The following is a 15,918-nucleotide window of genomic DNA, read 5'->3' on the forward strand; positions in this document are numbered from 1 at the left end:
TCATTTTGTGCTTCATGATGATGAAAATTGTTTAGATTTAATTAATATTAATAAGAAGTCATTAATGGTAATAACAAATAATTATGCCACTAAAAAAGAATAATTGCCCAAACATTATTAAAATAATACCAATAATATAAATTTTTTATTATTATTATTATTATTTAGTAAGTATATGAAGTAGTTGAATTATAAGTATGAAATAAACTCCTTTATATATACATTGTCCTTTTTAGTAATTTGTCCCTCAAACTGCAACTTTTATAGTTTTAGCCAAACACTCAGCTTTTTCAAAAAGCACTTTTTAACAGCTTTTACCAAACACTCAGCTTTTTGAAAAATCACTTTTTCATTATGCACTTTTTCAAAACTCAACTTTTTTATTATGCACTTTTTTAAAAAGCCCAACCAAACTCACCCTTTCTCCCGTTCCACTTCAGAACTTTGCAAAGGTACAACCGACACCAGCGCGCTCCAAACTCTCAAAGAGTACAATCAAGACACACAATTTCCCATATTTTATTTCTAGTATAACTATATAGTGCAATATCCGATTGAGGGTAGTATCGTAATTTCACAACATCTCGTACGGTCGACGCGTTCTCCTCTCCTACCGTATTTCTTTCTCCCCCCACCTCCTTCAACCTCAATCCCCCGCCACACACAGACACAGAGCACATAGATCAACAAATTTTTCTAGGGTTTCGTCAATTTCAAATTTCAATTTTCCCCCAAAAAAAAAAAAAAAATCTCTCTGAGATTTAGGGTTTCTGATACATTTGAATCGGATTGGGATCGGGATTGGGATTGATCGTTGATCGGAGTTCGTAGCTATGGATGTAGATAGCGGAAGCAAGAGAGTGTTTCAGAGACTAGGTGGGCCCGTGGAAAATTCCAAGAACCACCACCACAACAACAACAACAATCAAATCCAGAAAGTGTGTTACCATTGGCGAGCCGGGAATTGCAACCGCCATCCATGTCCCTATCTTCACAGAGAACTACCTCCGCCTCCCAACGGCTCCTCCAAGCGCGGAGGAGGTGGATTCTCCGATGACTACTCCTCTTCTTCTTCCTCCTTCTCCGGCCCACGCTCCTCCAGGCCCAATTACAACAACACTTGGGGCCGAGCCCACGGCGGCGGCGGCGGCGGTAATAGAACTCTGACGCGTAACAATAAGCCTACCGAGAAGGTTCCCAAGGTTTGTAATTTTTGGATCCAAGGGAACTGTGGTTATGGCGAAAAGTGCCGATACTTGCATTCTTGGAGCACTGGTGATAATTTTTCGATGGTGGCGCAGCTCGAGGGTCATCAAAAGGTTGAGGTTTTTTTTTTTTTTAAGGGTTTATGTGATTTTGTTTGTTTTTTGGGGTTTGATTTTGGATTTTGATGAACAGGTTGTGAGTGGGATCGCGTTGCCGTCGGAGTCGAATTCGCTTTATACGGGGAGTAAAGACGAGACAGTGAGGCTTTGGGATTGTACAACTGGGCAGGTTGTTATTTGCTTTTTTGTATTTGGGGTTTGATTATATAAATTTTTTAGTTAAGTTTGTGTTTGGTTGCTGGAAATTTATAGGAAGAGAAGGGAAATTTATAATTTGATCGTTAATTTTTACTTTTTTGTTTCTTGGTTTGTACTAAGTAGAGATATGAAGTTGCACTCATTGAAACTAGGAAAAAAAGGGGCCACCTTCTTATGCTAAAAAGATAAATTTTGTTGTGAGAATTTGAAATTGAGTAATAGTGTTTAAGTTAGATCTGTTCTTTTTGCACTGATGATTTTCATTTTCATCTGGTGCAATTGCTGTAGTTTATAATAAAATTTGAAAAATAGACTGTTTATTTTACCCCTGATTGGGATTAGTTTAACTCTGTCTCTCATAGTTCATTTGTTATGGTTTTACTATATTTCTTTGCAGTGTAATGCAGTGATTCAACTTGGTGGTGAAGTAGGTTGTATGATCAATGAAGGACATTGGGTCTTTGTTGGAATCCCAAATGCTGTCAAGGTAGGCAACCTCAAGCTTTTGTTTTTAAAATTTATAGTGTGATGTAACGGTTCCTTTCTTTCCTTCTTTTATTTATTTTTTTTGGGAAGGGGGAGGGGGGAGGGGGGAGGGGAGAGGGGTTATATTAAGTTGTTACTGTTGTGAGCTTATTAGTGTGAGTATAACAATATTCTCTGTCTCTCCTCTCTCTTGGCCAAGCAGTGAGTAGAATATATCGTGCTTAATGGGATTTTGATAATGATATTGCAGGCATGGAACACACTAAAGAACTCTGAACTGAGTCTTAGTGGACCTGTAGGACAAGTTTATGCCATGGTTGTGGGTAATGATTTGCTCTTTGCGGGTACACAGGTAATATTTTGGACTATGAGTACGTTTTTGTTAAGTATGATGTTTTTTTTTCAATGTTCAGTAAGAGTTGTTTTATTACAACTTTTAGCGGTGGGTTAGTTGATGTGTAGGACTGCATCATTGTGTGAACCATCAGATTGTTTTAACTATGTTATTGAGGGAGGAATTTTGATATTGAAGGATTTTAAAGGTGGTCACGGTGCCTATCAGGCTGGGATGCACGGACGTGGCACCGGAGGTGCCGCACCCGCGTCCGACGCGGCGGGACTCGCCGACGCGCGAGGGACGCCGCTGCTCGCGCGTCGGTGCGGCGTCCGGCCGCGTGGCATCTTATTTTTCCCGCCGACTCGCGCCGACTTGCGCGGACGCGGCGCCGACTCGCGCCGATTCGGGCCGATTCGGCCAGAATCGGGCTGTTTCGGCCGTATCGGCCGGCGACCGAAACGGCCGAAACGGGCCCGAAACGGCCGAAACAGGCCGAGAATCAGGTTGCAACAACCGAAATCGGCTCTAAATGAGATCCAAAAACCCTAAATCTATCATTCCTTAATTTTATTTTGAATATTTGTTGCTTTTTTGTGTTTTCTTTTTGGTTTTGTGTTGTGTTTTGTGTTTCTTGCTTTTTTCTTTCTTTGTTTTGTGAATCAAGGCATAGTAAATTAGTAATATGTTTTTTAAGAATATTTTAATAGTAAAAATATATAGAAAATATAAATAAAAATATTTTTAATAATTTTTTAATTGCCGAGTCCCGCCGCACCCGCACCCACTTTTTTCAAAAATTGCCAAGTCCCGCACCCGTACCCGCACCCGTACCCGCACCCGCACCCGCACCCGTGCTTCATAGCTATCAGGGGTATATACTTTAAATAAAAATGTGGTACATGTGGACCCTTGGTTTTGTTGAAATTCAGATTTGATAGTTTGATTTGAATTAATTGTAGCGAAAATCCATTGCATCTTTAGGGAGACATTCTGTCCCTGTTTGTGTCTGCTTGTGTATGTGCCTTTTTTCTTTGGTGTGTGTGTGTGGAATCGATTTATTTTACTGGTATTTATTGGAGATTTTATTTAATGCAGGATGGGTCTATATTGGCATGGAAGTTTAATGTAGTTACCAACACTTTTGAACCGGCTGCATCACTTAAAGGTCATACCCTCGGAGTTGTTTCATTAGTAGTTGGAGCTAATAGACTCTATTCTGGTTCTATGGACTGCTCTATAAGAGTAAGTTGGTTTCAATATCATTTTATTCTATGTATCTAATCTTTTTATTGGTGTACTTTTAGAGTTTTATTTTGAGGGACACACAGTAGTTGCATTTGGAATGCATTTTTCCTGCTTTTTGAATTTTTTCTTTTCTTAAAAAATCATATGTGCCTTTTTGCAGGTCTGGAACCTTGAAACTTTGCAATGTGTACAGACACTAAAGGAGCATAGTTCAGTTGTGATGTCTGTTCTTTGTTGGGACCAGTTTCTTTTATCATGCTCATTAGACAAAACAATAAAGGTTGATGTCTCTAATGTTTATTTTATTTAATATATATGTATGTATATATCTCTAGATTCTAAATATGCACTAGAGCTACAAAGTTTTTATGTTGTTCCATTTTTGTTTTGTGCAGGTGTGGGTTGCTACAGAAAGTGGGAATTTGGAAGTAACATACACTCACAATGAAGATCATGTATGTGGTTTGTGATATTTTATTTTTCTCATGCATATTAAAATTTTATTTTTAAATAGGTTAGCTATATCAGAAATGAAATTGGCGGGCTTGTCAATCCATTTAGTTGAATTCAGATGTTGATATTGATAAAAGGAGCATTTGATCTTCTTTCGTTCTTAGTATGTTGTTGAAATTATCAAACTATCTTGGTTTTATCAGAAATGAAGTTGGTGGAGGGTGATGAGGTCATGAGTTCAAATTATCTTGATAGATTATGTTCTATTGGTAAGCTACATTCTTGAACTCATGACTTCACCCTCCACCTAGAACTTATAAGGGGAGGAGGTGCCTTGCTATTGGAAGATCAATTTTCATTTGAAGGCAGATTACGTGCACATTATATTTTGAAAGACTCCTGTGCTGTATCTGGAATTTTTAAGAGTTACTTTGAACTTCTAGGGTCTTTTCATAACCCGATATTATGAAAATGATCACTAATTTGTCAGATTAATCTGCATTTAGCATTCTAGATGGCATGCTTTAGAGATCTGCAAGATTCAAGAGAATATAATATCAGTTTTCAATAAAAGCTGTTTTGTCCTTGGTGGAATTCAGAGGATACTGAGGTAGTGTTTGGTAGTGTATTCCAGTGGAGTGTATCCTAATAGAATGCATGATAGAATAATACATCTTTCTAAAAAATTACACTTGGTATTACGCCAAGGCTTCTCTTAAAAAATAATTATGCTTAATGTAATTGTGTTTGGTTATAAATTAGTTTAGAATGCATTTGGATCTGATTGGGCTAGGTAAGAGATAAGGGTCAGGTTGGGTTTATATTAAGGACCCGTGGTGTTTTTTTGTTGTTGCTGTGATTGCGGCATGGGGGACGATTCTCACGTCTGACAGTCTCCTTAAGCGAGGTTATAAGATATTAGGGTGGTGTTGTATGTGTCGGTGTAGTGGGGAGTCAGTGGATCATCTATTGCTATATTTCACTGCTGCGCTCAAGTTGTGGAGGAATTGGGTTGGTAAGCATTGGTCTGACAATTAGAATTTAGTGCTGCTATGTTTGATGTGGACATTTTGAAGGGAACATAACATACGTTTGAGGATGTAGAAAGTACAGGGACTCAATTGTTAGCTATGTTTATAGTAGGCTCTTTATTAGATTGGTCTTGTGCATGGGGTCTCACTAATAAAACCTCCATTCGAGAGTTCCTATCATTGTCTTCTTTCTGTATACAAGGAAAATATAAGGATTCAAAGTTGTGGTGGTGGGGGGGGGGGGGGGAAGCTTAATATTAGTTTGTTGAATTTCATGATGCCCATTAACATCTTAATGCCATATCTGTGGACATAATCTATGATCATGTTGCAATGAACTAATACTTATTCATCAATAGTGATTCTTCAAAATGTTGTTCGATGATTTTCATAAAATAGGATATCAGTAAAGACTTCTAATTTGTTTGTATTTTCTTTAAAAAAAAATCAAACCTAGTAGTTGACTTTCCCATTATTTACAAATCTATAAAAGTCATATAAATTATGAGGATTGTTTTACATGTTCATAGCATTCAAATAATTTCTTGACTTGTAAAGTCATGAGATTTTATCCAATGTAAAAATCAATGTTTATTTGGTTTTGTTTGGGACTCATTTTTGGAACAATGGATTTATTATAAGATAGGGAAATAATGAAGTATCAAAATAAATTGTAGAATGAGTACTCTTCATGTGTTAATTAGACATAACTTACACCTTTTTTTTTCAAAATTTTTTTTTGGATGAGTACAACATTTATCATTAGTTACTTATCCTTTGAACCAAAAGTTGACACACATATACTCCATCTAGCACTATAGCAAAAACGTGCCACAACCCCCTCTATCCATTTAGGCATTCACAAGCTCACCATTCACACAACACATCTTAGAGAGAGCAGAGAGAGGGAACTGAGGAGAGATTTCAGAGAAGAGAGAGGTCAGATTAGAGAAGGAAGAGCCTGATATGCTATATTGCCTGAAGGGTATACTTGTTATCTAGATTTGTGATTTGTTTGATTGGTCTTTTTGGTTTGTCTGAAGTTTTTTTGGGACAACTGGGCAAAAGGGTAGGTTAGATATTTTTTCTATTTGGGTTTCATGGGTCAATTTGTTAATTTTGTTGGGGAGGGGGGCCAGGTATATAAATTTTGGGATCATATTTTAATATTTTTATTTATACGCATACAAAAGTCAATTTTTCTAATATAGTTGTGGGGGGGGGGGGGATGCCCCCCCCCCCCCCCCCCCCTCAGTCCAAGTGTAGTTCTGTCTCTGTCTGTATATAATTATGTCATCTGTAAATCTTCAGATTTTTCCATGTTCCTGGAACGTGAAGTAGTCTCTTTGCAATGTATATCTTTACCTATAAAAAATATTAAAAGGAAAAGGAGGGCCACACACGTAGACATGACCTGCTTCTTATCCTCTCTCTCTCTCTGGGGAGCTTGGCCATCGCTGAACCATCCTGTCTTTCTTCCACCCTCCCTATTGGGGTTTTGGGTTCAAGGTTTGATTGAGTGGGTTTGTGGGATGTAGGTGGTTGCTTGGTCACTGTATTTGAGGATGCGGAAAGTACAAGGACTCAATTGATAGCAATTTTTCCTAAGCTCTTTATTTGATTGGTCTTGTGTATGGGGTTTCACTAATAGTAACTCCATTATGAGTTTATAAAGTTGCCGTCATTCTGATTTCTGTACATAATACTATTACTTTGTAATTCTTTAGACTCCTTTGTGTTCATTGTACATGAAGTAGTCTTATTTCAATAAAATGTCTCTTTAATTACCAAAAAACAAGAATCCTTCAGTTTTGAGGATTCTCATTTCAGCTTCCAAAAATGAAAAATGAAAGAATGCATTCTTGTGTAAAAAAAAGGGTTACCAAACATGCACAAAAAGGCCAAATGTATTCTCATGCCTTGAAGTTTGTGTAATGCATTCCAAGTTGAGATACCAAACGTGGGCCAAATAAATAGTACATTGCAAGCTTCAGTGTGGTTGAATATTAATAGGAGATAATAAACATTAACAAATTGTTCTTTTTTCTTGACTGATGATTTTGCAAGAGATTACTTCTCTTGGAACATGTCAATTTGTTATGTATGAGTATGCGTGATCAAAAGAAATATGCAGTTTGTTTTGCGTGTTTGTTGAAATTTCATTGAAGTATTGTTGTCTGTTGCTTCAGATAGATTTGTTTATGTGTGATCAAATGACTTCTGCTTTTTTTTTTGGCATCAATTACTGAGTATATTGTCTTCTCACATCTAGAGGTGATTTTTTCAAGAAGAAAGAAGATTCCATCACTTCTCTCCCATGATGCTGCCTTTACTTCAAAATTTCTAATTCAGTTGTAATCTGTATGAATTGTTGAAACTCTCTGTGACCATGAGTTCCCCATAAGCTGGCAAATTAAAATGTAGAAGACCTTTTTATGTTCTTTTCATTTCTTCTTTGGGAGACCAAAACCATCCTGTTTTTGGGAACTATCTAATTCACATTGTGTCTAATTTCAGCATAAAAAGTTGCATTCAAAGAGTTGGGGGCTCGAGTAGTCAAGAGTGAATTTCTTCACGGCTGCTTTGTAATCTTATTAGAGATTTTTAGTGTGGTCTGTGCAATATAAATCCAAACTGCTTTCAAGTGGAGCAAAATAATTTTCTGATCGGGCATATCTTGGCTGTATATCCAGCCAGCTTTGCTGTGCCATAAATCATGATCTCTCTCTGGAGTTCTTATCAGCAGAATTATCTTTGTTGTTTAGCGTCAGAAGGATTCTGTTGGATGCATTAAAAGAAGTCATTGAGGAAGCATCTACTGGCAATTGTAATGTCTAGGACTTGGAAATGGGTTTTTGGTGTCAAATTTGCATATGTGAAAACCTTCAAGGGATTGTTAGTAAGGTTGTCCATTTTCAAGGGGAAAATTTAGAGTTCTATCAAAGTTCTGAGTCGTGATGTGCTGGACTATGGGCTTTTGGAAATTTATGATTCTGGAAAAGGCTTTAAATTAAATTTTTTGGGATGGGAATGCATATAAGATTATTCCTAAACATACAATGAGGATCTGATGATTTGGATTATAGATTATGATGAGGTCTCCTCTTGGCTTGCATGTTCAGATCTGTAGGTGCTGATAAACTGTTGGAGGCTTAAAGATCGGCCATGATATTTACTCTGTGCAAGGTTTTCTGTGCATGTATACTTCTTAAGTTGGTTTTCAAATAATAGGCTACTTGGCTCATTTTAGTAAAAAGGATCGTTGGAGCATTTGGACACTAAGGATTGGTTTTAGAATTGGACCAAAAAAGATTGTTTTTAGTTCTCTTTGGGGGTATGTGTCGGCGTTAGTTATTTTTAGGGGTGGAGGCTTTTGATCTTTAAGGCTGTTTAGGGGTGCCTTTGGCCCTTTGCAGGTGATGCATATCTACTCAATTACTTGTTGAGCTTTTATACCAGAATTTGTGGGGAAGGTTGTCCTGTTTTTTGTGGTATTTTATGTTATTCGTTTTGTGTGTACATGTTTGAGGGCAGTCTGATGGTATGAAACACCATCCCCAGGAACCTCTATTTCATATGATATAATTCAACCATGAGTAATTTGACGTTGGTCTTTCACGTGGAAATTTTTTATTATTTCAGCAATCAGTGTACTTTCTCTCATTTTATATTTTTGCTTACCCCCCTTCCCCCTAAAAAGTTTTGGTTTTTGGTTGTTGATTTCTTTTAATTTATTTAGTACTTATATTTGTTTGAAGTAGGACGTTATCTGAGATGAGGAAACATTTGGTTGTGGATTCTTGTTTAGAAATTAGTGAATATGGGTGGCATTATTTGAAATGATATGTTATTGCCTTTCTTTTTTTTATATTTGAAGTAAGATGTTGTGCTTTAGTAATTAAATGTCGCATACATCTTGAAAGAGAGTTTCTTTTATATTGTAGTATAGTTGGTTTAATGAAGTTATGATTTTGTCTGCTGCAGGGGTTGCTTACACTGTGTGGGATGCATGATTTAGAATCCAAGCCCATCTTGCTATGCTCTTGCAATGATAACACTGTCCATCTTTATGATTTGCCATCGTGAGTATTTTCTTGGTTTTGACTTGTGTCCTCCATTTTATTTAATATTTTTGTTAGCATCTATTTGTGTTTTCAAGAACCTAATGAACCGTTGTATATGTTTTTTGTTGGTCTATCCTGCTTTAGATTTTCCGAGAGAGGTAAAATTTATGCTAAACAGGAGGTTCGAGCAATTCAGATGGGTCCCGGAGGCCTGTTTTTTACTGGTGATGGAGCAGGTCAAGTGAAAGTGTGGCGGTGGTTGGCCGAATCAACTGCTACAACTCGATGAGTGGCATCAATTATATTGCCCTCTGCATTTTTCTCTTGATTATATTGATTAGTTGAGTTCACTTTTCTTTTTTGGGTCCCTTTGTAATTTGTGAGTTTAAGGAGGAATCATAAGTTGAGAAAGCCAGTTTTCGGGTTTAGTTTATAGTGGTAGTACCGTTGTATGTGTTCTCTGTTTCTCAGCACCAAAGCTGTTGTCTCCTTGCTGTGTGCCGTAATTATGAAGGGCATTTTGGCCCCTATCAAGGCTGTAACATTTGACAAAATCATGATGAAAATTGAGCAAATATTCATATTGCTTGCTGCAAGAAAATGTTAAAATGTGCATTGAGACTGAAATTTCATCGTGTGTTCTGTACTTGATCATGTATACATCTTATGTTTTGTTGATAGTTCGAATACAGCGACTTTCACCCCCACCCTTTTTGGGTTCTTCTGAATGCACGTGTCCTTCTGGGATGGTTTTGCAGACTTCACACTTAAGAGCATAGTATGTTCGGTGTGTGATGAGTTGTGCATTGTGGATTTGACTTGGATACAGGCAAAATACATAGAATTTAAAATGGTACAGTATTATTCCGAGAGTTTCTGGTCACTGCTTGGAATATTTTGAAGGATTCTTCGTTTAGGATGTTGTAATAGGTTGTGACATTGCTATCTTAGCCCAAAACATACGAGATGATGATGTTAATAGCAATTTACCACCCCATGATATGACCTGACTCTGATATTGTATTGTTATTTTTCTACAAGCATTCTCCATTTCGAAAATCCTAAATCATTGCTATATAGATTGTAAACTTGTCAAGAAATTGCTTTACCCGTGTCTTGTCTTGTTTGATATACGAGGGGTTTGTTTACGTTTCTTGTACCTTAGACATGTGTCTTGATGTTATTGGATAACGCTTAGTCTAAGCTTTTTCTAAGAAGGAAGTTGGACCTGGCGCTCCGCGGAATGGGCTCCAAAGTACCATTCTGCCGCTGCCAGTTTGTGCACAAACGTTGAGTCCAAGTCTAAGAAAAGACGCTGCAAATTGAGCATATCCTCTGTTTCATCCGCAAAAAGAACTTTTCTCTAGTTTTTGCCGCAGGTCTGATTTTTCTACTGTGCAGTAAAACTGTCTGCTGCGCGATAAAGCTTTTTGTTGTGCAATTAAGCTTTCTGCTGTGTTAATAAAGCTGTCTTCCATGCAGTTAAGCTTTCTGTTGTGCTAATAAAGCTGTTTGTCGTGCAGTTAAGCTTTCTGCTGTATTAAAAAGCTTTCTGCTTTGCTAATAAAACTGTCTGCCGTGCAGTTAAGCTTTCTGCTGTGAATGACTACTCTTCATTTTCTGTAGAAATAAAGCTGTCTGTTGTGCAGTTAAGCTTTCTGTTGTGCTAATAAAGCTGTTTGCGGTGCAGTTAAGCTTTCTGCTGTGTTAATAAAGCTTTCTGCTGTGCTAATAAAACTGTCTGCCGTGCAGTTAAGCTTTTTGCTGTGAATGACTACTCTTCATTTTCTGCAGAAATACTTTTCAACTTCCTGCACATAAACAAATCTAAAACCCAAAGAAAATACCAATCAAGCAAGTGTTAGATTACATGGGTTAGCATATTCTCAAATATATACATACATATATTCATAAATATACTTATACGTATACACATATACATCTATAAAATGCATTCTGTAGAACATGAGAAAACAAGATATATGTATATATATACTTATGGTAGGATAATAAGTCAAAAGTAAAACACGTAATAATAAGAAGAGAAGAAAGCTTCAGTAGGAAAGGTTTAGATAGTATAATAGCTAACACGGTAAATATATTAAAAAAGTTACTACAGCAGAATAACTAGTACAACAAGTAAAGATACCACAGCAGGACAACTGATGCGGCAAATGTGATAAAAACATGCTATAGCAGGATGACTAAATACGACAGATATAAGTTATAATGAGAGAAATCAAATATATTTGCAATTGAAAATCAAGTATTGAATATTCCCATAGAATAAGTAAACCAAGAAGGAACCCAAACCCCAACTTGAACAACATTGTCATAGGCTCCCGCCATCAAAGTTGTGCATTTTGAAGAATAGGCCTAAATGGCTACTAGCTATTATTTTTTGGAGATTTCAAAGAGTGAGTTTGCTAAGAGGGAGGGAAAAGATGGTCTATTGATGCATGCCCCTATTCTTGCCGTGTTTTCTCTTTTCTTTTTACCACTTTCTTTCTTTCCCTCTGTTCTTTTTTTTTTTAATCTTAGTTTTCTTACTACTCTCTTGCCGTGGGTTGTTTTTCTCACTTCGGTCTTTTCCCTTAGGTGCTTCTTCTATTGGGTCTCCCTTCTCCTCATTCGGTCCCTCCTCTATCCAGTCTCCCATTTCTCATCCATGGCTACCTCCTTTTATAATGAGCTAATTCAATGAGATTTCTCCATTTTACCCTTAGGGCTTTACCAATTGTTTTTGATTCGTTGTGGACATCCATTCAAGATTACCCACCGATCCATTGGTTGCCCCGACCACTGCCATTGCTTAGTACATGTTTGCTACACCACAACTTATTTCACGTCAAAATCCCCTTTTGTTTGTTCTTGCTGTATACCTCTATCTCTAGGTTCGAATGTGTAAGGATTGGGCTACCTCACTACCTAGTTTTATGGCATGCATCAAATGGTCCCAACCATCTACTACTTCTTTTGGGTAAGATACCATCCCAACAAGGTATACTCCCAAAAGAAGTTATGGCAGGAAACCAAATATAGACCCCCTTTTCCCCTCACCACCAAACCACACCCTCTGAATCCTTTGATCGTGGCCCCACCTCCCTTGCATTGGCTGGGTACAGGTTGGTGGTGCTCCGGCCCTTCTGTGCTTGCTCCACTGTCCTTTGTTTTTGTCTTTTTTCGTTCCCACGCCATTTCTGTTGTAGTAGATTAGTTCTGTTTTGTTCTGCTGCGTGTTTTTTGTCTTATTTCTTCATGCGTTTCCTGCTGCATTTGTCATTTCCTTTGGTTTGACTTTTCTTTTCTTCACGTGATTCCCGTTGCTGACACTTCCTGCTGTTCCTTGTTTCTTTTCATCTTGCTTTTTCATATTAGCTTTCACGCCTATCTTCTTTATCCAAAAGGATTTGGCCCTTTATGGCCCAAATAATGTTGATTGGATTAAAAGGGTCTTAGGCTCAATTTTTCGAAGCCATTCTGCCAAAGAACTGTATTCTGCGGCAAAGCTGTATTTAGCGGCAGATTTGTATTTAGCGGCAAATTTGTATTTAGCGGCAGATTTGTATTCTACTGCAGATCGCTTTCCTTTGCATTTCTTCCTTTGGACCTCTCTTGCTCTTTGGTCTTATTGGTGGGCCTTTGGGCCTTACTTTTCATTGGGCTTTCCTCCATATGGGCTTTTGCGTCATGCAACTTATTGGGCTTTCTTTCTCATAGGCTTTTGGGTATGAATTTGCAAAAATGGGCATCAACAATTCTCATGTAGTCATTTGTGTTTTGTCAAGTTTTGTTTTCAAAACTAGTAGTAGACCCATGCGATATGTGTGAATAAATTATTATTTTGTATTGTAATATAATGTATAATTTTTTCTCTAAAACTTTTTGAAGATAATTTGTTTTCCTTAAAAATCAAACAATTTCTATTCGGTCCAATTAGGTCCTACTTCAACCACTCGGTCAGTTTTTTTTTTTTCATGTTTAGCTCAAAAAATACTTTTTTTCTTCTTCATATTTGAGTTGAAAAGTATGAAATTATATTAAATTTGAGCTAACCTCTTTAGTTTTGAGTTAAAAAAAAATACAAAAAAAAACTAAAATAGACATTAGAAATTAGAAATATGAGCCCTAAAAATGCAATAAAAATGATAAATATTTAAAAGTCTTATTTAGTTCAAATTGGTTCTATTTGGTCCATTTTGTCATTTTCGGTCCAATTTGGTCCTATCTAGTCCATTTTGTCTATTGAAGTTCTATTCTGTCCAATTCGGCCCATTCGGTCTTATTCAGTCAACTACGGTTTAATTCGGTCCATTCAGTCCACATTGGTCGTTAATTCTGTCTATTGCGGTCTAAGTCGGTCTATTCAGTCCACATTGGTCCTATTTTGTCTACTTCGGTCTAATTCGGTCCATTCAGTCTACATTGGCTCTATTTGGTCCACAGTGGTCCTATTTTGTCCTCTTCTCTCAATTCTATCCACTTTGGTCCTATTCGGTCCATTATATGTACTTTGGTTCTATTTGGTTTTATTCAGTCCAATCTGCCCACTTTGATCCACTTCAGTTCTATTCATGCCATTAGGTTCTATTCGGTCCATTTTGTTCTCTTTAGTTCTATTTGGTCTATTATGTTTTATTCAGTCCACATTGCTTCTATTCGATCCAGTTTGTCCACTTTGGTCCTATTCGATCCAATTTGGTCCCTTCCCATCCATTCTACCCACTTCAGTCCTATTCAGTTCACCTTGTTCCTATTCGGTCCTATTCTCTCCATTTGGTCCATTTTTTTTCATTTGGTCCAATTCAGTCCATTCAGATCATTCAGCTCATGTTGGTCCACTTCGATTTATTTTTGTGCACTTATATAATACGAAAAGACATGTTAGAGTTGAAAGCATCTAATTACAATCCAAATTTATTATAAAATAAAATAAATCTCAAACTTGTAATATCTAAAATCTTAAGCATGACATTTATTGTTGCTATGCTTTTGTTGAGTCACATTAATGTAGCATTTTAGTATACTTCGATATAGCTAAATTTAAGTGAAGATCTTTCTAAACATAAAGATTATGAATATACAATTGAATCTTTAGGGTAGTTATTTATTTGTTTTAACGTCATTACTTTTAAATGAATTTCATGAGGTTGATTAAACATTTAAGCAAAATAAATAAATAAATTCATATATGTATGTGTAAGGACTAGATTTGGTTCCTTAGCCTATAAGAAGAAGGATTCAGGTCCAAAGAGCCCAATACAATAAATTTATAGAGAGTGGGTTGGAAACCTAGACTTTAATAGATCAAACAATGATTGTAATGAGCCCAGATGTATCCTTCCCTTGAATTGGGTTACAAGTTCTATTCTTACTACTACAGTGTTTTTTCCTTTTTCCAAGCTCCCGTCCCCTCTGTAAGGGGCTTCCTTCCTCATTATATATTCCTCCTTTCTCCCTCTCCACCATCCACGTGTAGGTCTAGATATTGGCTTTGATCCCTATCCCATCAGCACATTTCAGAAGTCTTTGAAAGTAGCTGTAAGGCTGCTTACTACTGTTTAGGTATTACCTCTACATTAATGTGGCCAGAGGGTTAGTTGCAGAGCATTCAATGCGGTGGTAGCAACTTTCCCCTAGATATTTCACAGCTTCCCTTCGTTTTATGCTTCCATGACATTTACCTTTATCAGTAGAACCTTTTGAAAGTTGCCCTCGTGGGCTGACCAATCCTTCTCGCCTCCGCTTTGATTAGCCGAGGAGGCATTCCTTGGACTATCTTCCATAACTCTCGCAACTACAATTTTTTCGTGGTGTTTCATCTCTTACGTCTTCTCTATTGCCTACATGTCCTCGGACCACTAAGTGTCTTCGGACAAGGCCCACGGCCCAACATACTTTCCTGGTCTTTTATCCCTACAGTATGTATGTATAATTTTTATTTAAATAAATTATTCAAAATATTCATTCTTTTAAAAGAAAGAGATTATCATGATAATCAAAACTCATATCAAACTTACACTGAATATGTATAATTTATTCTCTAAATTTTATTGGAGAGAGAGAGAGAGAACTTGTGATGGGGAACTAAAAAATACAACACCAAAATGTATGAACCCAAAATAGAGTCTTAAAAAATCACAATGATTCATTAATATAAAGTAGAGTTGCAAGAAATAAAAAAAAAAAATCAAGAGAAAGAGAATAACCACTTTTTCAAGAGAGAATGTGAGAGAAAATAATAAGAAATTTATAGAAAACAATAGGAGAAGAAAAAAAGTAAAAAAAAATAAAATTATTCAAGTCATGTTATGTAATAAAATAACATTATATTTATGGTGGTACGGCCCACAACGAAATAAGGGTCGTTGGGCTTGGACCCCCAATTAATTTGTATGTTGCATTGGGTATAGCCTACAATTAGAGATCCCAAGAGAAGTTGGGTATGGTGGATGATGAAGATGAACAATTGTGAAGTGGTTCGTTACTAAAAATCTATTGCCCGAGGAAGATCTCAGACAGCCAAGGTGTCCAGAGCTGGATCACCTTTCCCAAGTATTAGATGATGATTCCTCTTTTTCTCTCCTGTTTTTTCTCCCCTAACAAAATTGTTCCAACTACTTACCCTGGTCTTCTCCCTTGTTTTTATACCCTTATATTAGTGGACTTGTCATGATGAGGGAATATTCTGCATGCATGTGGGTCCCTCCACTCGCAGAGTCTGAGTGGCCTTCTAGGTCTAGGCTATTGTTCCAGCGTGTCTAATCTTGTATTAGGGA

The 15,918-nt window shown here is 36.9% G+C and overlaps 1 protein-coding gene across 1 annotated transcript; it reads left to right on the top strand.

The window, feature by feature from the left end:
• Window positions 1-552: 552 nt before the first annotated feature.
• LOC142619649 (zinc finger CCCH domain-containing protein 48) lies at window positions 553-9,766 on the top strand. Its single transcript, XM_075792851.1, has 9 exons — window positions 553-1,319; window positions 1,399-1,494; window positions 1,921-2,010; window positions 2,260-2,361; window positions 3,442-3,588; window positions 3,752-3,871; window positions 3,987-4,046; window positions 9,060-9,157; window positions 9,284-9,766. Exons 1-9 carry the CDS (start codon window positions 834-836, stop codon window positions 9,426-9,428), a joined length of 1,344 nt encoding a protein of 447 aa, XP_075648966.1. The 5' UTR covers window positions 553-833; the 3' UTR covers window positions 9,429-9,766.
• Window positions 9,767-15,918: the final 6,152 nt, after the last annotated feature.

This window comes from Castanea sativa, chromosome 12 (genome assembly GCF_040712315.1).
Source record: "Castanea sativa cultivar Marrone di Chiusa Pesio chromosome 12, ASM4071231v1".
Classification (NCBI taxonomy): domain Eukaryota; kingdom Viridiplantae; phylum Streptophyta; class Magnoliopsida; order Fagales; family Fagaceae; genus Castanea; species Castanea sativa.